Source organism: Actinia tenebrosa, unplaced genomic scaffold (assembly GCF_029948245.1).
Source record: "Actinia tenebrosa isolate PJP-AT-01 unplaced genomic scaffold, QUT_ActTen_1.0 PGA_scaffold14__42_contigs__length_11649687, whole genome shotgun sequence".
Lineage (NCBI taxonomy): Eukaryota > Metazoa > Cnidaria > Anthozoa > Actiniaria > Actiniidae > Actinia > Actinia tenebrosa.
The window spans coordinates 4,896,721-4,920,213 of NW_028292574.1; the positions used below are offsets into that span (position 1 = coordinate 4,896,721).

Here is a 23,493-nt window from a genome sequence, read left to right on the forward strand (position 1 = left end):
AAGTTGTTTCAAACAATTATTCTTTGTTCTCTTCTCAACATGGTTTAACAGTTTTACCTGAAGCATATTCTAGGCATTCTTTTATGGGAGAAGGTACTTCTTCTATCCCCCCCAGGAATTTATCAATATCCTACCAATATAACTTTCCCTACCCTTACCTACTGACACCAAATATTGGGACATTCTTTACTGTTACTAATTTAATTATACAGCTTCTCATTAATCCCATATAGGTAACTGTCCAATTATTTTCTTAATTGGACAGGTCTTGTTGATATGGGATTAATTAGGCAGCTATATAATTAATTGGTAATGGGATTTCATGCTCCCCAATCAAGAAATAATTAGACTCGAAAAATTCCTCTGACTGCCAAATTGGACTCGGCCTACGGCCTCATCCAAATTTGTCAGTCCTCGGAATTTTCCTCGTCCAATTATTTCTTAATTGGACAGCATGGAGTCCTATTACATATACAAATGTACCAACGATATTGGTCTGCATTTAATATTAAATACTTTATTTAGCATAATTTTGATTGATATACAAAACAACAAAACAGAAATAAGATACAACTATTATTTATCCTTCACTCTGTAATAGAAGGATACATTTTGATCTTTATGCCTGCAAATATATATATCTACAGTACGACACTAGCTGAGCAAAAATCATATCATAACATACATAATTATAAAGTATCAGTGTTCTTATAGTAACGACAATATTTATACAGGTTCTAGTTACTAAAGCAGTAAGAAAGCTTGCCAGCTATTAGACTGACTTTATTAGTGTATATTTTCCCGTATTCATCAGTTCCATTTCAATGCTATAATAAGAAGGCATATGATTGGCCTAGACCAGCAGGCAACGTATTCCAATTAAGTCTCATACAATAAGTCCATTCTCGCAGTTGATAAATACTCATTATCCAGTCCACTACTGTCCATAATTTATAAAAATATTTGAAAAGGCAATAAGCAGCACACATCAATCACATTCCAGGTACCAATGGCAGTGGTTTTGCCTGGGTGACATCATTTTGACAGCGACAGCGTTGCTGTCATGCAGCTATTGTCTTCAGTATTCGCTTGTCTTCACAAGTAGGCTACTTGCTGTGACAAGCATTTACCTGAAATAAATACAAAACAATTCAATGCCTGATACAAAATGCACTACAAATGCTTATGAGAAGATATTTCTATCAAAGGCATATTTGTACTAACTACTCACAAACTTCCCATTCATTTATTCATTTTATTAATATGGAAAATTCATGTTAATTACACTGCGGCAACACACCTTCCTCATCCACCTCCTCCCATTGGTGGTCCAGGGTTATATGGTGCACCTGAAATATTAATTTTGTTGTGTATGTTAATTTATTGATCTTGATGAATATTTTTATAACAGACAGAACTAATGTACTTTACCTCCTCCTCTGCCTAATCTTCCAAACCGTCTTCCTGGTGGCTTTGGGGGTCTAGTTTATATTAAATATACAGTATTAGAAACCTGGTAATACAGTGACCACGAATAATAGTTGTAAGTCGAGGCTGGAGTTTCCGCGCGTAGCAAAACTATACTTTTTATCATGTGCGGCAACTCCAACCTTGGCTTGGAACTATTATTCATGGTCATTGAACGAAACTGTAAAATGGAGTATTTCAATACCAGTATAGTTAGGCTCAAGTCAAACTTCACATGTCGTTAGGCCAAACCAAATAACATCAAAGAAGACCACCTTGTTTTCCATGGTTTCAATCAGGTTCGGCTCATGTGAAGTTCAAAGTTTGACCCTAGCTTTACTGTATCATACTTTACAGGTACGACTGGTAAGCTAAGAGAGGTCAATAAGAGTCTATCATACCCTCCGCCAGGTCTGTATTCTGTACTTGAGTATGAATTACCATGCTTCGTCAAACCAGGCTGTAATGATGGGATAACAGAAAGAATGAAAAATGAAAACAGAGAACAAAGAACAAAAAATATAGTTCAAGCATAGTCCAATGACAGAACATGCCATTATGGCTCTAAAACTTGGGCAGTAATGAAGGCTATATGATATGCTAGACCAATAAGTTTATATAAGACTTAAAAATAAGCTTTAAAGCTTTTATAAACTTAGGGTATAAAAATTATATAAGTAAACATATCATAAGTATATATGGTTAAAGAGAACTAGAAAACTACTCACCGAAATCATGGTGTGAAAGCTTAAAACAAACAAATACAAAATTGCGTTAGATAATGGGAAATACTATCAGAAATACAGCAAAGGAAAATAATCAAATCAGTGGAATTTTAACTCACAAAAGAATGATGAAATCGACGATTCCCCAGAAAAAATCTGATATTATTGACAACCGCCATATTGATCTTCGCTCTAAAACATTACCTAATGAAGAGAACATTACATTAGGATATGGAATAGTTAGGATTTAGACCATATTACAGCAAATAAACACAAAAATAACACGAGTATTTTTACCTTGACTCAAATACGCCATAACGACGTGTCACAAGAAGACGATACCACAGGAACCCCACTATGTTTATAAGACCGGAAGTGAGAAGAAAATGATAGTAAAAGAAAGCGAAAGATGCTAAAATGCACGGAAATTCCCTTCAGACAAAGGCGAAGACAATAAAACACACTTTATGACTTTTGATTTTGGCTTGTATCCAACGGATGTCTATCCAACGCTTTTTCGACAAGGTTGAAAATTTGTGAATCGTTTTTAAACATATCTTGGGCTCCCTGTGGAAGGCACAATAAAGACAAACAAAGATGGCGGACGAGGAGAAAGAAACAGAGAAGCAAGAAAATAAGAAGAAAAAACCACAATGGAAGGAAACCTGTCTAGGAATATGGACTAAAGGAACAAGGGGAGAAGGAGATAACAACGAGTGGATATGTAATGGGATCAGTGTTGTGAAAATAGACAAGGTTTGTATGTCGTCATGCCAAATGTATATGGTTCATTGAGATATGCCAGACACGCAAGAAAACACTACGCAATGAAAGCAAGGAAAAGATTGTTGAATCTATAATACAGTGAATAATAACGAAGTCCAATGGAATACTAATTCTCGAGGAAAAAACCGAGATAAAGAAATGGTTATGTAATTTTTTATCATGCAGATTAAATTAGGATTAGCAACGGCTCGTATCAAACCATCTTTTCTTCACTTCCTTGATCTCGTCCATCTTGCTTTTAGAATATTAATAGAGAAAGCATAAAGATGAGTAAAACTAGAGGATTACAAGTGATTATACAAGAAACAGGTAAGATTGAGGCCTAGATAATATGAATACAACCTTAACAAATCATCCCTCTCCCTCCCCCTTGATGGAAGCTCGTTCTCATCCCTCCCCCTACCCCAAGAAAATAATTTGTGCTGGAAATAAGTTACCAATGTGATGGAGGGCCGAGAGCAACCTTGAACTTCCCTGTCAAGGTATTTTAATATACCTTTTGATTGACATTTTGCAGATGATCAAAAGCCACAAAAGAAAGGGGATGTCACAGAAGATAGGTAGGTACATGTAATGTATACACACACACATATATATATACTCCCAATAATATGTATCTGCCAAATACCTGGTGTAGTATTAGTTAAGGTTATGACTTTTTTATCCATTCATCCATCCATTCATCCATCCATTCATCCATCTAGGGAGAGAGATCCTCAGCATCATGTCTTTCCTCCTGAAAATCCTGGTCTGGGAGAAAGACTTATGTATGTTTTAAAGAAAAAGAAAGAAACAGTGGAAAAAAATGTGCAACAAGTTGTTACAGGAAAAGCAAGCTTTTCAGGTAAGATGGAACTTTTGTTGTATTGTCCTTTCCTAGGATGCAGGAAAAACTCAGAAACCCTGTTCTGGTATTTCAAAAGTAGATACCCAGTTACAGAGAGGAGAGAGTGTGATTTCACATACCCTGTCCCAGAGCGAGCGTGATTTTATAGTATAGTGAAGGAGTACCCCACCCCCCCCCCCCCCCCCCCCAGGTTGTTGATTTATTGATTTACTAAACTTGTTTCAGATGTTTGGGCTGGGTTCTCTGGACTGATGATATCCTGGTATCAAACATCCCATAGAATTGTTTCTTACTGCAAGCCAAAGGAAAAGATTTATCAAGTGAGTACCTTTTGACAGAGATTGTTTGATCATTAGATTTCAAAGAGCATGTGTGAACATTAGCATATTACATACTATGGTACAGCTGTAGTTGTTTGGTACTATTCTATTGGTAGAGCTATTGCAAGTTATTTTCAGTGTAGAAATTGGAGTATGCTTAAGTCAGTTAGTCACATGTAAGTGAATGATTGAATTAGGTTGTGGAAGGATTCATTACTTAAGTAAGAAATCCTCTCTTGCTGTATGTTAATATTCCTTTTCTACTTTCTTCATTGCTACGTGCTGATCAACGGTCATGAAAGGCAAATCGGGCAATACACTGCCGTCAATCAGAGGATGTAAAAATATCAAACGATTTCTTTGTTTGACGGCAGTCTAATATCCGATTTCCCTACTCGATCAGCGAGTATGTAGCAATGACAGCAGTACTGGGTAACCATTCAATGCTTTTTCTTTTCAACAGATGTATAATTTTACTTCAACAAGAGTCAAAGACATTGGCAGTCATTGGAGAAAAAAGAAATGAACAATTTACCATGGACATAAGTGTAAATTTATCTAATAATGTATATAGTACACAAACTATTGGATCATTGACAGCCGTATTAAGTAAGATGACACATATTTTAACCTATACTGCTTTACCTGCAACAACGATACAAACATATCCCTAGTTTCCCTCCCCCTTGGGAAGAAAAAGGAGTAGGCTACTCTTACTATTGTGTTATAAATGAAAAACTGTAAACTATTTGTTATAATCTTGGTTTTATTGTTGCATTATCACCTGTACAAGAAGCAGCCATCACAAATGAGAAGTTATCGACTAGACAACAGATATAAGATATCATGGATTGAGTTATGAATAGATTGGCATGCATGGATTCCACGCAAAAAGCTTGTCTTATAGAATGAAGGTTTAAGCAATGTACTCAAGACCATGTTAGATGAAGGTAGTACCTTCATATCTCAATCTCACCTCTGCCTTGTCGTACTAAAACGTGGGTGAGCACAAAGAAAAGTTGAACATGATAGAGATGAGTAAAAATTTAACTCGCACGAAATGTGTCATAACTATAATGCTCTAACCAACAAGATGAACAATGAAAAACATTTTATAACAATGATAAACTGGGATTTAAAGACTTGTATTATTGCCATAATATAGAATAAAATTCCTAACTAAATTGAGAAATAGGAGGATTTTTTGTTGCAGCGGATGATAATTTTCCAGCTTGCATGCGCACTATAGTATTCTAAGAGTACCATGTTAGAGTTCAACTCTTGTTCATACTTTGAGTGTATACTTTGTAAAAAAAAATATATCCGTCGTATATAGAAACTGTGTTGAGAGAAGAAACGAAGATTAGAACAATAGTCGTTGAATCAGAACCATCGTTTGTCCATTTTTGGTGCGCAGATTTTCCATGTATGCGCAACTGGTTTCCCAAGTGACCAACAGTACCGTTCTACAAGATAATACCGACACATTACTTGAAGGCCGACAAAAAAGCCTTAAATATGCCGTAGAAATTGAATACCAAGTTAGAGACGAGTATGTCGACTTTTTTGTCTTTCTGGTAGTTTTTCAGGTCGGACATTTTCGCTTGGTAGTAAGGACCGTAACCGTGCAATCTCAACACGCGCTTCATACAGCTCTACCGTTTGATGAAGGTTGAGATCTTGAGCTGCTTTGCTATCTCGCTGTAAAAGCTGCAAATGAAAGAAAATAGCAGTTAGATTATTGTTATTATCGATTCAGTAATGAGTATTCCCATCTTCTTACCACTATTTGTCTATCCAGATCCACCTTTTCACATTTCAATCGCATATTTTCATTTGTCAGTGATTCCACTTGTTTGAGAAGGTTTTCTAGTAACAAAGGCACATTATCATTAATATCTGTACGTAAGTCAACAATGAAAAATCGGTGCAATATAAGCCAAAAACCCAGACTGTCAGGCGTAATGGCACATCATTGTCCCGTCCATGTTTGGTTCAGATAGATGTTATAGCAGATGCGCATCAGTTTATGAAGCACCTAACATGTCCCTTAGATAAAACTGGCTCGACTGAGTTTGGAGAGACAGTCCAAACCCGGTATACTAACACATCATATAATTAATGTAACCGTGTGAAGCAAGCAAGTGACATGGTCAACTGGGTATAGGCACTCACCACACTCTTGTTCTTTCGCATTCAAAGATCGCTGGTTCACATTTTCTCTACTACTGGACACTGAAGAATTTTGCTCTAGTACCTTGAAATAAATGAGAAAGTAGATTATGTGAAACTTACCACCCGACCAACGTCATCATCATCATCGCTATCATGCCACATCATCATCATTATCATCATCATCACACTACCACCATCATTATCATTATCATCACCATCATCATCATCACATCACCACCACCATTATCATTATTATTGGTTGTAGTGGTTATTATCACCATTAACATCCCCACTATCATCATCATGAATATGAAGTGTACGAGTATGTTTATGTAGGAGGTACCTGTTGCAATCCCTCGGACTCTGGATCTGTAGGGTCAAATCTAAGGTCAGGAGGAACAGATCTTGGTCTTGTTGGATCGGGTGAGTGTTTCATATCTAACAGAGGTAACACAACTGCCGTCTTCTTGGAGGGATTATTACTTGGAGAAGTACGACAATTAAGTAGAGGATCTGAAATTCTCCTAGATTCGACTGGTGACCGATTACTGGGCGAATTGCGGTCGAGTTCTTCACGAGAACGCCGATAGCTTAGAAGAAAAGCGGTATTGTGTTCGGGAGCATTTGGATTTGAATCGGAAGAGAGCTGTTGTCGATGTATCTGTTGTGTTACTTGCTGTAACTGTCGAGGTAAGTACATTAATTCCTCTTCAAATTCTCCTGTGTAATCTCCAGCTCTTCTGTCACCATCCGCAACTCCGTACCTCTGACCATATTGATGTTGAGGCCGAATGACTTCAAGTGGTTCGGAAGATCTTCGTGAAGAATTCGGCGATTTATCGTAATCTATAATTTTTACAGGACTTAATACGGGTTCTGTTGTGGTAGAGGTATCTGAACTACTTGAATATCCACCAATATATCGAACACCATAATCTGAAGCAGGGATTCCAGCGACTGTCAGTGGTCTGTTTTCAGTTTTCGGAGAGCTAGCGTAAACCTGTCGGGAATCAATCGTGCTACCGGGAGAATCGTCGATAGAGAGAGACGTTCCATCTAAAACTGGTGAAGATTGTACTCGATGAAAGCCAAAGCTTTGATTATCCTTATTGTCTATAGATTTTGTCGTTGAAAAGGATCTTTTAAAACTATTATCTGTGCTCTCTGATGACGAGCTGCTCTGAGGACCCAGAAAAGACCGGGAGGGCTTGGGACTGCTTGTTATGAAGAACGTTGAAGACGTTCCTTGCGTTCCTTTGGCTGTTTGCTGTTGTATTCGGTTATATTCCAAAGATTCCATGCTTTTACTTCTTGGGTCTTCCCTATCAATAACAATAACTATAAATATCATCATATCCCCAATTAGTGCGAAAGCGCTGGAAAGACTAGACACTTAAATGAATATTTTTATTTTATTTTACTATTTATCAGATGGTTGTAACTGGTCCAAACTTTGTACGCTTGCGCACGGTAAAGACGATCTTAATGCGCCAAACTAAGTGAGAGAAAAACTAATAATCTTCATCGTTCGTGTAAGAGATTAAAAAATATGTTTTTTCCCAAAACCATACATTTATATTTCCCTGGCTGCACGTGAAGTGAAGCTATTACCAACCTTTTCCCGACTTTAGGACTTTTCTTTTTGGAAAGGAACGACTGTGAGGATTTTCTTCGTTCTTTCTGAAAGAAACAATGTTGAGAGTAGCGTGATTCAACTGCTAGCTACAACAGTCAAATTAAGAATCTTGTTTCTCCTTCCCGCAAACGGCAAATATGACCACGTTTGGTCTGCGCAGCATTGTCTTCGTGCTATATAATAGTCTTACCTTCCTATCGTCAAGTGATACATCTATATCATCTGTTGAAGACGTCGTCTCTTTCATTGATAACGACCTTGACACGGGACTTGAACGACCACGAATGGCTTTACGAATTGACGTGAATAATTTGCCTTTCTGGGTACCCTGTGTAAGACAGTAATAATATCTGTGTCAATCAGCCATCCCCAGTCCATTCCCAGGTCATCCGCAGGCTATCCCCAGGTCATCCCCAGGTCATTCCCAGGTCATCCCCAGGCTATTCCCAGGTCATTCCCAGGTCATTCCCAGGTCATCCCCAGGCTATTCCCAAGTCATCCCCAGGTCATTCCCAGACCATCCCCAGGTCATCCCCAGGTCATTTCCAGGTCATTTCCAGTTCATCCCCAGGTCATCCCCAGGTCATTCCCACGTCATCCCCACGTCATCCCCAGGTCATCCCCAGGTCATCCCCACGTCATCCCCAGGTCATCCCCAGGTCATCCCCAGGTCATCCCCAGGTCATCCCCAGGTCATCCCCAGTCCTTTCCCAGGTATGATAGACATGGTACTTACACTAGTAGCATCATTCGTATTCCCCATGTCAAACATCAGTGCATTCTTTTCCATCAATTCGTCAAACAAAATCTTGAGCAGTGAAGTACGTGTGCGATCCTTGAGAAGATGTCACAGATTAGTATTAATTGATTACTATAATATTATTAATTAATAGCGTTACATATACTCACGGCCAATTTAGAAAATTCTGCACTTTTAAGGGCTGCCTGTTCTGCATTGATGAGTTTAGTAAGAAGAAACTTGCGGAATTCAGGACCCTACAAACGAACAAGTATAAGATGAATATTAACAACACATCAACCAATAATCTTCTAATCTAAACCGTCTTTGTTATGCGAGGGTAGCACTCTATTGCCAATGGCCAACACTGAAACCTGTGGTCCTTGTTCCATCATCGAATTTAGAAGTTGATTTTTGCGAAAGGGGGAAAAACGGAGAACCAGGAGAAAAACGCTCGAAACACAGGAGAGAACCAACTAGAAATTCTACTCACATTTGACAACGAGTACGAGAATATTATGAAATAGTAAACCATCATCTAACCTTTTTGAATACTGCAGGATTGGGTAACTTAGGTCCAAAAGGTGGGACATCTTCTCTTGCTGTAACTGATACCTGGAAGGGTAATAATGATAGGTACGGTCATAACAACAGTGACTACTAGTCCTACACATGAGTGTTTATCTGACCTTGTATCTTGTGTTCGGAGTATTTGGCTCTTCGACTTGCACCACGATGAAAACATGAAGGAAATGAGAACGAATGGACATTGGCGAGAAGGGAGTGTTTTCATCCTAAACAAACAAACAAAAAGACAAACCTTGATTTCCTGTTTGTGAATTAACCTGCATTTCTACGAGTTGCTTGAGTGTTTAGTGAAAATACGTACTTGGAAAACAATAGAGACGATATCGTTACCAATGTGACGTTTTCTTTGAACCTTTTGAATAAAGGTATAAAAAGATGGTTAAATTTAAAGGTCGATGATATAACGCGCGTCATGAATTGTACAATAATATGATCCAAACTCGATGGATTCTGACGCGCGCATTTGTCATAAAGGAATATAGTCACTCCAATAATATTTAATAACAATAGACAAACAAAAGAGTTTATCATTATATTGATGTAAGCCAATCCCACCTGTTGAGAATCGCCATTACTGAATGGAAGTAACGTCGATACATGAAACATGATTTCTCTGCAAGGAAAACGAGAAACTTAAATACATCCCATCATCAGCCATCAAACCATTCCCGCGATATGATATCTCCTATACATACTTTCCATTAAACACTGTGTGCACCGAAGTCTCTCCTGTTTGACCGTGTTTGACGTCAAGTCCCCCGTGAAACCTAAAGGATGTAAAATAACACAATTAGTACAAAAGAAAAACCTTATGTGGCGCAATATGATTGGTTAGCAGCTCCTACCCCTTAAAATCTTTTAGACATATTCTAGCCCCTAGTAAATCAAGAAATTCATCCATTGCAGTACTGTGTGTCTTGTTGTTGAGGTATTGTTCTTCCGTGATCTGTAAAGAAGAGAAAAATAGCATGTTTTATATCAGGGTATTTTTAGTGGGACCTTTTATCATATTAACCCATCAATACCTGACCAAACTGTTGGTAAATTGCTCCGAACTTGGATGCTGGCGATAAACTGTGTTCGTCATATTTCACGATCATCTCTGAAGCCTGTTTAACAACAACAGCCACAGTTAATTAGTATCTCACTGAATAGCGACTATTTTCACTAGGTAGGAATTGGTCATGGTTTGTGGGGGTTAGGGTTATGACACATTCACTTCGTTTTTCTGTATACTTGTGTAGTTCCACCAGCCCATCCCTTTACCAATAGTAAAACTCAGCTCGATTCCAAAACGCCTAACTTGACTTTGGGACGGTTAACCATGTTCATGCATTTGTCTTCTCGGCATGCGCAACCGTTAAATCAAGAAATGGTACCCTAGGGAATGATGCGTGGTCTGAAGTGGATAATCATTGCACTAAACGAATAAGGTCTATCGTTTTTATTAAGCTGCATGCATGAACGTGTGACTTACCTTAGGATGTGCTATTGCTTGGAATTGATCAAGGTTTTCTGCTTCTTCACCCAACAAATACTAAAAACAGACATGATAATGCATCAAATATTATCAAGTAATAATATAATATCAAATCAGCTTCATGATTAAACATTATTTGACCACTTGGACGTTACCTTGACAATCTGTCTTGGAGATGGATTATCAGACAGGTTTTCTAGAGGAAGCAAGTCAACTGTTGTTTTCTCGCTTGTTCTGAAAAACAAACAACAAGGAACATGTTGCGATGGTCCATAGACAACAAGGAACATGTTGCGATGGTCCATAGACAACAAGGAACATGTTGCGATGGTTCATAGACAACAAGGAACATGTTGCGATGGTCCATAGACAGCAAGGAACATGTTGAGATGGTTCATAGACAGTAAGGAACATGTTGAGATGGTCCATAGACAACAAGGAACATGTTGAGATGGTCCATAGACAGCAAGGAACATGTTGAGATGGTCCATAGACAGCAAGGAACATGTTGTGATGTTCCATAGACAACAAGGAACATGATGTGATGATCCATAGACAACAAGGAACATGTGGTGATGGCCCATAGACAACAAGGAACATGTTAAGATGGTCCATAGACAACAAGGAACATGTTGAGATGGTCCATGGACAACAAGGAACATGCTGTGATGGTCCATAGACAACAAGGAACATGCTGTGATGGTCCATAGACAACAAGGAACATGTTGTGATGGTCCATAGACAACAAGGAACATGCTGTGATGGTCCATAGACAACAAGGAACATGCTGTGATGGTCCATAGACAGCAAGGAACATGTTGCGATGGTCCATAGACAGCAAGGAACATGTTGTTATGGTCCATAGACAGCAAGGAACATGCTGTGATGTTCCATAGACAACAAGGAACATGTTGAGATGGTTCATAGACAACAAGGAATATGTTGAGATGGTCCATAGACAACAAGGAACATGTTGAGATGGTCAATAGACAGCAAGGAACATGCTGTGATGGTCCATAGACCACGAGCAACATGCTGTGATGGTCCATAGGCAACAAGGAACTTGATGTGATGGTCCATAGACAGCAAGGAACATGTTGTGATGGTCCATAGACAACAAGGAACATGCTGTGATGGTCCATAGACATCAAGGAACATGTTGTGATGGTCCAAAGACGACAAGGAACATGCTGTGATGGTCCATAGACAACAAGGAACATGCTGTGATGGTCCATAGACAACAAGGAACATGTTGTGATGGTCCAAAGACAACAAGGAACATGTTGTGATGGTCCATTAGACAACAAGGAACATGCTGTGATGGTCCATAGACATCAAGGAACATGTTGTGATGGTCCAAAGATGACAAGGAACATGTTGTGATGCTCCATAGACAACAAGGAACATGCTGTGATGGTCCATAGACAACAAGGAACATGATGTGATGGTCCATAGACAGCAAGGAACATGTTGCGATGGTCCATAGACAGCAAGGAACATGTTGTGATGGTCCATTAGACAACAAGGAACATGCTGTGATGGTCCATAGACAACAAGGAACATGTTGTGATGGTCCATAGACAACAAGGAACATGTTGTGATGGTCCATAGACAACAAGGAACATGTTGTGATGGTCCATAGACAAGGAACATGTTGCAATGGTCCATATACAACAAGGAACATGTTGCAATGTTCCATGAATGCTATTTGTGTTTCAGGGTGTGGTACCTTTAGAATGCGATGATGGATCATCTCTCATAATCACTGCCACGCATCAACAAGTGACATACCTTAAAATCACCCTAACAAAACCTTGTGTGTCTGTATCTGAAGGTTTGTTCATCTCCTGCTTGATGGATATAATTACTGGTCCTAGTCTATCATCTTCGCACATAAAGTTGAAGTGTTCCTAGAAACAACAAGATGAGACATTTGGTAACCAGTCATTGCACATTATATCTCTTGCACATAACAATGAACAATCAATACTTGTCTTCATTACAGAAACCAAGGCTCACAACACACAAGGTGACTGCTCTACTGTGCTAGATTGCCCACAAAATGGTTTAAAAAGATTAACAGCACAGTATTCTGGCCACCTGTGCATCCAAACTTCAAATACATGTTCACATGATGAAGTTGGTCATGCACACTGAGCTTCAGGAGTACAGTATATCATTTACCGTAATTGCAAACAAATTGATTAATGCAATTCAATGCATGCAATAGTATGCCTGAGTAGCAACATACATGATTAGGGTAACTAGTTGTAACAAGGCAGGGTAAGGCAGGGAAGGTGGTACTGGAGTAGGAGAACATTGAGTGCAGCTTTCCCTCCCCACCTCCATTTACAACAAGTAACATGCAACAAAACCTACACCAACCTTTGAAATAGCGTATATTAACCATTTCACTTTCTTTGACGCAAACTTACCTTTCCTAGAAAAAAATTCCTATAATACTCAACAGCTTGGTCAATTTCTATAAAACACTTTTGGGTATCAAAATGAGGAATGAGCATGTGCGAGCCATTATTGACAGTACACTGGTGATTACTTCCTTCCAACCAATATTCACCACTGACTGGTAACACTACCAGGGGATATGGACCACCTGATGCTAGGACCTGTATGGATATCAAATACAATCAGTACTACTAGACCTTCTATATACTAGGAAAATAAAATGGTGCCTGTGTTTATATATGCTGCAGTCTAAACACTCTGGGCACTGTACAGCAACAGAGAGGTTGTTGTCGAACACAAAGCATAGCCAAGTGTTTGTTTGACTTCTCCACCAATCAGAATGTGCATAGTATCTCAAATATTTCATAAACAATATATAATATTGTTCTATATGGATATAGACCACTTGGATGTGTTGGGACAAATGTATATCATACCTGTTTCACTGGTTCAAGGTCAATACTATCAGCTTTCCTCATTCCATAATTCTGAATAGTAAGATGATAAAATACTTTATTAAAAAAGGCACACAGCACCCCTCCCCTTCCCCCTCCCCCTCCACCTCCCCCTCCCTCTCCCTCCTGCCCTCCAAACACACAGAACAAGATTTAGTCTTCCCCATCCTGACACATGCTACTCTTCATTCAAGTATAATCAGGTCTAAATTAAATGACAACTGATAGTCATTAGGAAAAAACCTCAATTGTCATAAGGGTCATATTTACCGCTGGCATAGTAGAACTATCTGTGTTGTCTTCACTATTATCACTTGTATTACTTATGACCACTTGAGGGGGGTTACAGCGCTGTTCATCAAGACGATCTGACTGTTGTATAAAGTATTCATGGTTACTAAGGTTAAAAAAAACCTGTTCAATGACTGTACATGCATGATCATGTAGTCAATGTGTGACCAGTCATGAGGAGTGGCCTTAAACACAATTGGCTGAACTGACCTTGCCCCTTGACCCACAGGATCAGACGTTTAAGATTTATATATATTTCTTGTGTGGCATAAGGGTCACTGATGGGGTACTGTTAGCCCTGAAGGATTGACCTCTTCAGCCAAACAGTGTTTGACAAGATAGCCGTTTTGGGTGGCCTTTTCATTTATATATTAGATGACTAACAACTTGATTATAGAAAAGATTTCATTATCAATTACTGTGAAAAATGCAACTTCCTTTAAATCAGTGTCAGCTAGATCATAGACCATATGATCAATGCTTTGACACAGCAAGATCATGGACATGACATTGTACACGTACATCCATACTAGTGTCATACAACATTTGCTTCATATGATGAGAGAGATATTTATCAACTCACCTGGAATTTACCAAGCAAATCAAATAACTCATTTTCTGACTAAGAAGATAAGAAATAAAAAAACAAATTACACATATTTTACTAATAATTAACAAATTGACATCAGATTTTAATGTGTCTGTCCTCTTATTGACAATAAATTGCATCATCACATTGTCAAAGTAGTGTGGATCCATCTCTTTTCTAGTGATCAAAACAACCAATGGAAAGAGCACACACTCAATGACGTTAGCTTTATCTGTCTGTCCTCTTATTGATGATAAAAAATAACCATCAGCGCGCGAGAAATTTGTAAGTTGTTGTAAAAAATCATGTTTATATTTATTAGATATCTTATAATTCATTCAGTATCAGTATCAGTGTCATTCCGCTATTTCCAACTATAAGTTGATCAGCAGGGACTATATAGTCTACACAGAGCCAAAGTTCTGATGTAGTAGTCCTTTTAGAACTTTTCTGTCTTGTGTAGATTTCTTAGCTTGGTGTTTATCAACATTAAGTAGTTGACTAATTTTGATCCATGGATCTCTAACATATTTAGCAGATGGAATTGCAAACAGCAACTGTTTCGTTAAATTTGAATTTGGTCTTCTACAAACATGTGCAATGTACTTCAAGTAGCGTACGTATATAAAATCACGAAGTGCCAGGGTTCCCACTATTCTCTCCAGGTCTAAGTTCCTATATTTAAAGGCAAACGTTTCTTCTCCGTCACTATTCATTTTCCTTTCCCAGCCATTCCGTAATTGTTTCTATAAATCTTTTTTTAACTGTCTTTTTTATTCGTTGCCCTTCAAAATTAAGCCGAAAACCCCTTTGAAAACCAAAAACTAATCTCTCAGTAAGAACAGGATCATACCCTGATAAGAGGAAACACAATTGATGAGCTCTGACAGGAGTTGGTACAGTATTTAGAGCGTGTATTGGCAGGTTATTGTGCAGGGGACTGGCCGTCCTGTCTGGGGGCCTTGTGGGTACAAAAGGAACAAATGGTTGGGAAATGGGAACCCTGACATATATTTATGGCATCGGTGCTTATAGGCACACTGGCTACAGTCCAACCCCTTGCTAAATTTGAAACAGTACCCAAAAGGCTTCCTGTCAAATCAATTTTTGGGACTGGAATTATATTGTTCTGTGCCTGAGATGCATTCGACTGTGAAAATGTAGAGGGAGGCAACTGCTGCACTTGCATCCACAATTCCCAATGGATACAATCCCACTTACAAAAAGAAGTTTGAGACTGTCTCAAAAATCTGAATTTCTTATCGTAGAATTTCCAATTGTGCCCCCTGGCAGCCAGATCCTGCACAACCTCCCCATACTTCATGAGGACAGGAGCCTCATTAGGAAATTTGCAACAATACACGCCCACAAAAACAGGAAAACAATGAAGCCAAGATTCTATTGACAAAAATTTCATAATTAAATTGCATCTCATCATGGGAATGAAAAAAAAAAACAACATAAAAACACTTACATCTGTCTCCATCGCAGTTATACGTTATACTTTGGTAATTGTTTTCAGCCACCTTAACAGAACTTTGTTCTTGAAAGCAGCAAGACATCTTGATACAGTACTATTTAATTAACAGGGAAATAAAGTAATAAGCCAGCTTCTATTGTTAGTATTATAATACATATTCCATTTTCTTTCGTTCCTTTTGTAAATTTATTCTATATTACATCAATAATAATATATTGATGGATGTAAGATAAACACTTCTTTTGATATTTAAAAGCTGCAGGTTATCCACACAGAACTGCAGATCATCAGGTGGGAAGGGAGGGGAGGTAAAGAAATATAACACGTAGGAAAACTTGACCCCAAAGGAATGCTTATTAAACATTTCCTACAATACTGTACATGACTATACATTATCCAAGCCTTTATTATTTAACGTGTTATCCTGATGTATAATTATGTCCGTTTAATGTGGTCAGACAAGAATATTTGTACTTACAAAAAAACGTGTACTGTGTTGAATGATGAAGTCGAGCAAATCAGACAAAATAATAATATGATCACTGATCTCATCACAATAGCAGCGGTATTAGTCGTATTAAACAGAATGACATGTGATCTAACAAGTCTTAAAGTCATATCATGTGGATCGGATTAAAAAAATAGAAGTTAGAACTAGTTTTGATTACAATGTACACAGGAAATATCGTACAAAAATACCACGCACTCCAGGAACGCATTCAGCAGCGTGTGTCATAAAATTCCTTCACTCGATATTATTCTCTTTACTATTAACTTCAATATTCGATAATTCACTATTACCATTTGGATTCAAAGTAAGAAGAAATAAGTGTAAATCCAAGGCTAAACATAGCTTAACCCTTGTGAATATATACTAACTATCATAACAATAAACGAAGAAGTATTAGAATTAAATTATTTGAAAGTTGAAGGAAGCCCTTACCATGTGCTGCTTGGGAAGAAAGAATCCTTATATTCTCTACAAACGACATTATCTTGTGTGATCATAAATCATTACATTCATAAAGGATATTCTGTAGAAGTTTTAAGAATTTCTCACTGTACAAATATTGATCGAAGAGTGTTGAGCGATCTGCATAAGCTAATAATCAAACTATTGATCATAAATTATTGTGTGTTTCTAGTGACATCGACTCTTGAACGTTCGCTCAATCTATCGATCGCCTGACTTCCAATGTTAAACCATGCTTGACATATTTGTAAGAATTTCAGAATGTCGATCAAATGGTCCAATATAAACAGTCAGGTCCTGAGGGAGTACAAACTAAACACTCGAAAATCCCTCTAAACTTTCCTGTCCTATTGGACTTGATCAGTTTCACACTTGATCCATTCCTTAGACGTCACAATCCACTAAAACATCAAAAAGATTGTTAAGTCGTTAAATCAACTCCAATTGATTGACTTACCTCAGAACAAAGATCTGTTAAGAAAGTTTAGAATTTAGAGTCCAAATAAAGAGGACAGAATCTAACCAAGCTGTTACTATAAATATCTAACTGTTTTCGATTTCAATTAACTTCAGGGGTTAAACCGCTGACCATAACATCGCTGGCGCAGAAAGATAACATCTTTGTTCTGTTCAGTAGATATTACACTTCAATAAATCGCACCGAAAGATTTAGTATCTTAAATAAAAATAGCTAAAGAATTTATTACCCTAAATATCTCTATAAAAACCCAAGCTAGCATATAATGAAGGGGTTTAGTGATATCCATGATGACGTAATGCATGTGGATCGATGAGATCATCGATGGATGAGTCGGGTCTAATGGTCTGCCATCCTGGGTCTTAATGAGACATGCCGTATTAGTGATATATTCAATGCTATTGACTCACCTTTCGCTGTATGCACGAACAATGTTTTAGTGGTATTTCCAAATCCAATTAGGGGAGTGGGTGGGGTTATGGGGGGGGGGGGGGGGAGGGCATGCCATAAATTGCCTATTGATGTCAAATATATGGTTAGGGGTGCACACATAAACCCTAATAACTCATGTACGTGACCTAATGGTTTTTAAGCGTGAGGGGAGAGAGGGCGTATGGTCATGGGCTGTCAACGATGAAGCCTATTTAGACGGCAGAATTACTGTGCAAGAAGCATGCAACACTCCTGCCCTAATCAGTTTATGAACAACGAGCGGCCTGACCTGCATGGATAGATTCTTACTACACGACGGCAGAATCTAGCTTGCTAGCGGATATAATGGTATCAGAACAATCAGTCCATTAAATCATTAATGAAGACAAATAGATAAATTATTATAATTAATGATTACCTTGTTGATCAAGGGACGAGTATGATGCAATGAAAGACATTTGAGTCTCTACATTAATTGAGATGATGAAATATTGCCAACCAAATACCACAGTCTGCTAGATTAAAATAATCTGACTACCTGGCGGTGCCGACAACTAACGTCCAATCAATCTTTTTCGTTTTCCATTCCATTTTTTTAAAGTTCAGTTTCGACTGTAGTTTCAGTTCCCAGCTCATAAAGAAACCCATTATTTTCGCCATTTAAAGGGCAACTTACCCCCCAAAATGACCCATTTTTAAGAGAAAGTACATCAATTGAGAAACACAAAAATTTAATTTTTAGAGGGGATAGAGCATCCGTGTTCCTAAAAAAATAATTTCAAAACATCGCATATATCGCTCTGGTGGCCGCCATCTTTGAGCCCGCGATAAATTACCGCATTCAGGTGTGACGTCACAACGTCAACGTGTGTTTGGATATGTAGAGTTTTTCTGTAAGCATGAGAGTTTGAAGTGGCTTTTTCGACAAAATGGTTAATTGTTGCGTGCCTGAATGCACTAACTATTCGACAAAAATAAAAGATGTTAGCTATCACAAGATTCCTAAAGATTTACAAATTCAGAAAGCTTGGATTTCTCGTCTAAGACGAGCAAATCTGCCGCCATTGAAGAATTGCTATGTATGTAGCGAGCACTTCGAGGATGGTTGCTTCGAATCCGACCTTATGGAGCAACTAACAGGCGAAAAAAGAAAAAGGAGGTTAAAGGCTGATGCAATTCCAAGTATTTTTAACTTTTCAACCATCCCTAGTAAAAGAAGAGCTACGACAGAAAACCGTATAAGACGACAACGACAAAAAGAGGTAGGTGATTTGTAGTTTGTGTTCGCACCTGCACTGCTAGATTGTCAGTGTAATATGTAAGTCTTACATATATATTAGAGCTATTTCGTGACTGGTCTGTGACTGTGCTCAGACCAAACCAATGCATTAAATTCTTAATACTAAGTTTACCGCTGCGGGTTTAGTTATGATGAATTGCGGATGAATAAGTTATACGCTCTTTCATATGGAGTCAATGAAAGTCCTATAAACAATTAAAGCTTGAGTGTCGTCTCAACTATCGGAATCAGTGAGAACCCCAGTAACTGCCATTCATTGTTATTTGTATTTGTTCTATAAATGATTATGTTTACTTCTTTTTCCCCATAAGACATTGGATAACCTACTGACTCCAACTACACATGCACTTGATGAAATGGTTGAAGAATCTGATATGGAGGTTTCCTTCGATGAAACACCTTCCAACAAAAGGGACTTTGGAGTCCAGTGCTGTCTGGATGAAAAGCTTTCAATACGAAAAAGCACCTCAACCCAAACAGAAAATGTGGATGTTAGTGTTGAGACTTCTGATGCCTGCATTCAAGTAGAAGGAAATTCAACATTTGAGCAATTGAACAGTATCCTGCATGACCATCCATACAGCTATACTGCTCCCTCTGTACCCATGAGTGTGTCACCACAAAAGTCTTGCAAGAATGATGTATCACCACAGAAATCTGCAAAGTCCTGTGGGTCTTTTCCTTTGTCAGATGAAGAAGTGAATCTTTTTTCAAGTGATGAAGAGGATGAATACATTATCTCATCACAAGAAACAAATTCTTCAACAGACAAAGAGTCTGAACCTGAGTATCACTTTGACACCTACATCAAAGAGCCAAAGTATTTGGTATTTGCAGCATGCCTAGGTGAACTGTTCAGGTTTTGTATCAACTGTGGTTCCATCGTAACTGACACCAACATTACCTGCACAGGAAGCATGGTAACGGTTAAAACCATATGTATGAAAGGTCACAACTGCTTGTGGAATTCCCAGCCTCTCATCAATCGTGCACCGGTAGGAAACCTTCTAATCTGCTCATCTATTTTGTTCACTGGTAACACTTTTACAAGAATCCAAAACTTTGCCTCATGTCTTGGGTTACGATTTATCAGCGAAAAAGTTTTTTACCAAAATCAGAATAGGTATCTATTTCCTGTAATAAATGATACCTGGGAAAGAGAAAGAAGAGCCGTTTTACAAGAACTGTCAAGTAAGCCTCTTGTATACTTGAATGGGGATGGACGGTGTGACAGCCCTGGCCATAATGCCAAGTATGGTACATACACATTTATGGACAATGACTCAGGGAAGATAGTTTCCTTCTCTGTGGTTCAGGTCACAGAAACAACATCTTCAAATGCTATGGAGAAAGAAGGTTTCATTAGGAGTCTTGGTAGTCTTGAGGATGAGGACGATATTAACATCAAGAGGATAACTACTGACAGACATACCTCAATCACTAGCACCATGGAAAAAGATTACAGCCACATCAAACACCAATATGACGTATGGCATTTGTCAAAATCTGTTGTGAAGAAACTCAACAAGAAGGCCAAGTTGAAAAAAAGTGCTGACCTTTCACATTGGATCCAGTCGGTCTCAAACCATCTGTGGTGGTGTGCAGCAACATGCAATGGTAGTGTGCAGCTGTTGAGAGAGAAGTGGGTCTCTATCTTGCATCATGTGACAAACAAGCATTCTTGGAGAGATGCAGAGATCTTCAAAAAATGTGACCATCCTCGACTAACCCGGAGAGAAGCTCGTAAAAAGTGCTGGCTAAAACCAGGATCTGCAGCTCATGTAGCCCTTGAAGAAGTGGTCCTTCAAACAAAACTGCTGAAGGACTTGGCAAAGCTCACTGACTTCTGTCACACAGGTGGGCTTGAAGTATACCACTCCATGATCCTGAAGTACTGCCCAAAGAGAGAGCACTTCTCCTACAAGGGTATGGTTGCTAGAACACAACTGGCAGCCATTGACAACAACCACAACACAGGAAGGAACCAAGCTGTGATTCAAAAGCCGGGGACGAGGATGGGAGAGGCAAGATACCGCCCATGTTTCCCAAAAATGCACAAGCGTTGGGTAGTTAAGCCTGTGTTGGAAAAGAAAAGTTATTCTTTCCTTCCTGAGCTTCAAAAGAAAGTGCTGGGATTGTGTGATGGCTCAGAAGTTGACCTCCAGGAAATTGAAGAAGTAGACCTACCAGCAAACATTGCAAGTTTGCCTGCACCGGATAAACAGGAATTGATTCAGAAACACCGGTCCAGGTTTTCAAGATAATCTAAATTAGAATTAGCCTTTGTGTACCTGCAGGTCATATGACCCTCCACTGTTTGGTCCTTCTTCCCCTCCCTCAAGTCCCAATCCCCCTCTGCTTTACAGGCTATCTTTGGACAGTCGTGTAAAATACTGGTAAAAGATATCCCTTAATGAAAAAAGCTCCCAGATATGGAAAGGTACACGACAGACCCAAGTATAAATGCTATATACAAAATATGTAATTTTTAAAAATGACGAGGGGACCTGATGAAACGGGCAGATAAGTATGCAGTACCTTTTAGATGTTCAAATGAAAATTTTATTAAAATATTATTTCCATTTAGGTAAGAATTGACTGTAAAAAAGAGGTCTTTTCTTTACCTATCTACACTACCTTATATATGGGAGTCTCCCCCAGTATGAATATATTAAAGAAAAATATCCAATTGAATGGTGACATTTGCTTCAGCATATTTAACTTTTTTGCTGCCAGGACTCGTATAACTGCAAATTTTGCTTGGTTGGCTAGTGATCGTGTTCACTAGTGCTTTGTACACTAGGTTCACTATTCAGCTGGGTATTTTGTTTAGTGTGTTTTTAATAATAAAATATGTAAAACATTCAAAAAATGTTTGTACCAACAAAAAGCTTTTTATATAAAAAAGAAATTTATATAACACACCTTTCCATGTACTGCATCCTAAATGAATACATGATTCTTATGCATATTGGTCTCAGCTTTTTCTAGTCTATGTTTTTGTTTTCAATTATCTTGCAATTAAATATGCCAAAAAATTGCAATTCCAGGAATTTTTCCTGATAGAAAAAAATCCACTCTGTATAGTAACTGAAGTAAGGAATAAATAAAATGTATATATTCACTCCATGCAACATTATATCAAGCTAATCATCTGCATAATGAAAACCCTCAAACTGAAAGTCCTCCTCTAGTCCAGGAGGAGGGAAGTGTGCTCTGATGCACATGACAGCACAAGAGGGCAGAACAACCCGAACTTCCTTTCCAAGAACTCCCCAGCACCATCTTGCTAGTTGTCTATATGCAATGTGTCTGTACTGCTTCTGCTCTGGGCCTTCATAAGCATCTCTGTATTGCTGTTTGTACTGAGCCCATGCGGTTCGAAGAACATACTTATTGCCACAAACAGGTAAGAATCCAGGATGTTGAGTAATGCATGGTGGTGGTTCATCAGCATCTCCATCTTCAACAACAGACTGGCATGTTGCAACTACTTTTTGGATTTCTTGGCAACAAATGCATTCAGCTATTGTATCCATAATTTGGCAGCTACCACAGGTACACCTATTAACAAATAAAACAATCCTTAGTATTTTTGAACACTATCAATGATTGTCCCAAGTGAGAGTATATACACAAATTGTGACACAACTATATCCCTGAATCTGTGTCCTACAGTATATAACTTATTGACAACCAAGCGATGTTTAATTGTGACAGTTGGTTTTGCTTTTGGTTGCAAAGGTCGTGAGGCAGATTAAAATGCATAAATATACAGTGCAAGAAAGTGGTAAACACGACTGTAAAAAATGGATACGTAGTTGAGTTTTATCGTGATAAGAAAGAAGTAAAACTTACCAATCTGAATTTGTTAGTCGATTGTTCTCTTGTTCATCGTCTTCAATAATGTCACTGTCAGATCCTTCTCTGAACTCTTCATCTGAGGAGATTTCTATTTCTGGTTCGAACTGATATGGCCGTAAAACAAACTCGTCCGTTTCTAAAAATTCTTGAGCAAAATCGTCTCTCGAGCTGTCCGAGTCTTCGGAAAAAGAATTAGACTCTGACATGCCTTTAATTGAATGACCAGGCCGTATTTCGTTCGTAAAATATTGAGTAAAACGTCTCAGAAACAGGGGAAGAAGTCAACCAAACGCTCGTAAACAACTTGACGCCGTGAACTCTTATGACGTTGTGACGTCATTACCTGTTTTTCTGAGCCCGCGATAAAAGTGCAAGATGGCGGCCACCAGAGCGATATATGCG

The 23,493-nt window shown here is 38.4% G+C and overlaps 5 protein-coding genes across 7 annotated transcripts; 2 read left to right on the plus strand and 3 right to left on the minus strand.

Moving 5' to 3' along the window:
* Nucleotides 1-3: 3 nt before the first annotated feature.
* On the minus strand, nt 4-2,602 carry LOC116302655 (selenoprotein K). The gene is made up of 7 exons (XM_031711998.2): nt 2,490-2,602; nt 2,312-2,396; nt 2,196-2,214; nt 1,869-1,927; nt 1,432-1,481; nt 1,301-1,349; nt 4-1,130 (listed from the first exon to the last, which is right to left on the minus strand). The coding sequence occupies exons 1-6, from the start codon at nt 2,506-2,508 to the stop codon at nt 1,306-1,308; spliced, it is 276 nt and encodes a 91-aa protein (XP_031567858.1). The 5' UTR covers nt 2,509-2,602; the 3' UTR covers nt 4-1,130; nt 1,301-1,305.
* A 1-nt stretch (nt 2,603) lies between these two features.
* On the plus strand, nt 2,604-5,337 carry LOC116302653 (uncharacterized). Its single transcript, XM_031711997.2, has 6 exons — nt 2,604-2,948; nt 3,221-3,287; nt 3,496-3,538; nt 3,683-3,822; nt 4,051-4,145; nt 4,609-5,337. The coding sequence occupies exons 1-6, from the start codon at nt 2,790-2,792 to the stop codon at nt 4,669-4,671; spliced, it is 567 nt and encodes a 188-aa protein (XP_031567857.2). The 5' UTR covers nt 2,604-2,789; the 3' UTR covers nt 4,672-5,337.
* On the minus strand, nt 4,894-18,448 carry LOC116302649 (uncharacterized). 3 transcript variants are annotated; one of them, XM_089029846.1, is made up of 24 exons: nt 18,346-18,448; nt 16,039-16,138; nt 14,559-14,597; nt 13,955-14,056; nt 13,667-13,717; nt 13,199-13,390; nt 12,555-12,673; nt 10,919-10,997; nt 10,761-10,820; nt 10,309-10,392; nt 10,129-10,229; nt 9,979-10,050; nt 9,839-9,896; nt 9,585-9,635; nt 9,385-9,489; nt 9,239-9,310; nt 8,866-8,952; nt 8,693-8,791; nt 8,147-8,284; nt 7,936-8,000; nt 6,660-7,642; nt 6,321-6,398; nt 5,929-6,014; nt 4,894-5,855 (listed from the first exon to the last, which is right to left on the minus strand). In XM_089029846.1, exons 2-24 carry the CDS (start codon nt 16,048-16,050, stop codon nt 5,688-5,690), a joined length of 2,901 nt encoding a protein of 966 aa, XP_088885972.1. In that variant the 5' UTR covers nt 16,051-16,138; nt 18,346-18,448; the 3' UTR covers nt 4,894-5,687. The 3 variants fall into 3 exon arrangements, with proteins under 3 accessions (XP_088885972.1, XP_088885970.1, XP_088885971.1); XM_089029844.1 differs by lacking the exon at nt 18,346-18,448 and adding an exon at nt 17,475-17,608; XM_089029845.1 differs by lacking the exon at nt 18,346-18,448 and adding an exon at nt 16,988-17,405.
* A 155-nt stretch (nt 18,449-18,603) lies between these two features.
* On the plus strand, nt 18,604-21,921 carry LOC148911270 (uncharacterized). Its single transcript, XM_089029847.1, has 2 exons — nt 18,604-19,189; nt 19,539-21,921. The coding sequence occupies exons 1-2, from the start codon at nt 18,857-18,859 to the stop codon at nt 21,489-21,491; spliced, it is 2,286 nt and encodes a 761-aa protein (XP_088885973.1). The 5' UTR covers nt 18,604-18,856; the 3' UTR covers nt 21,492-21,921.
* Nucleotides 21,767-23,489, minus strand: LOC148911271 (uncharacterized). The gene is made up of 2 exons (XM_089029849.1): nt 23,086-23,489; nt 21,767-22,791 (listed from the first exon to the last, which is right to left on the minus strand). The coding sequence occupies exons 1-2, from the start codon at nt 23,295-23,297 to the stop codon at nt 22,374-22,376; spliced, it is 630 nt and encodes a 209-aa protein (XP_088885975.1). The 5' UTR covers nt 23,298-23,489; the 3' UTR covers nt 21,767-22,373.
* Between the last annotated feature and the right edge of the window lie 4 nt (nt 23,490-23,493).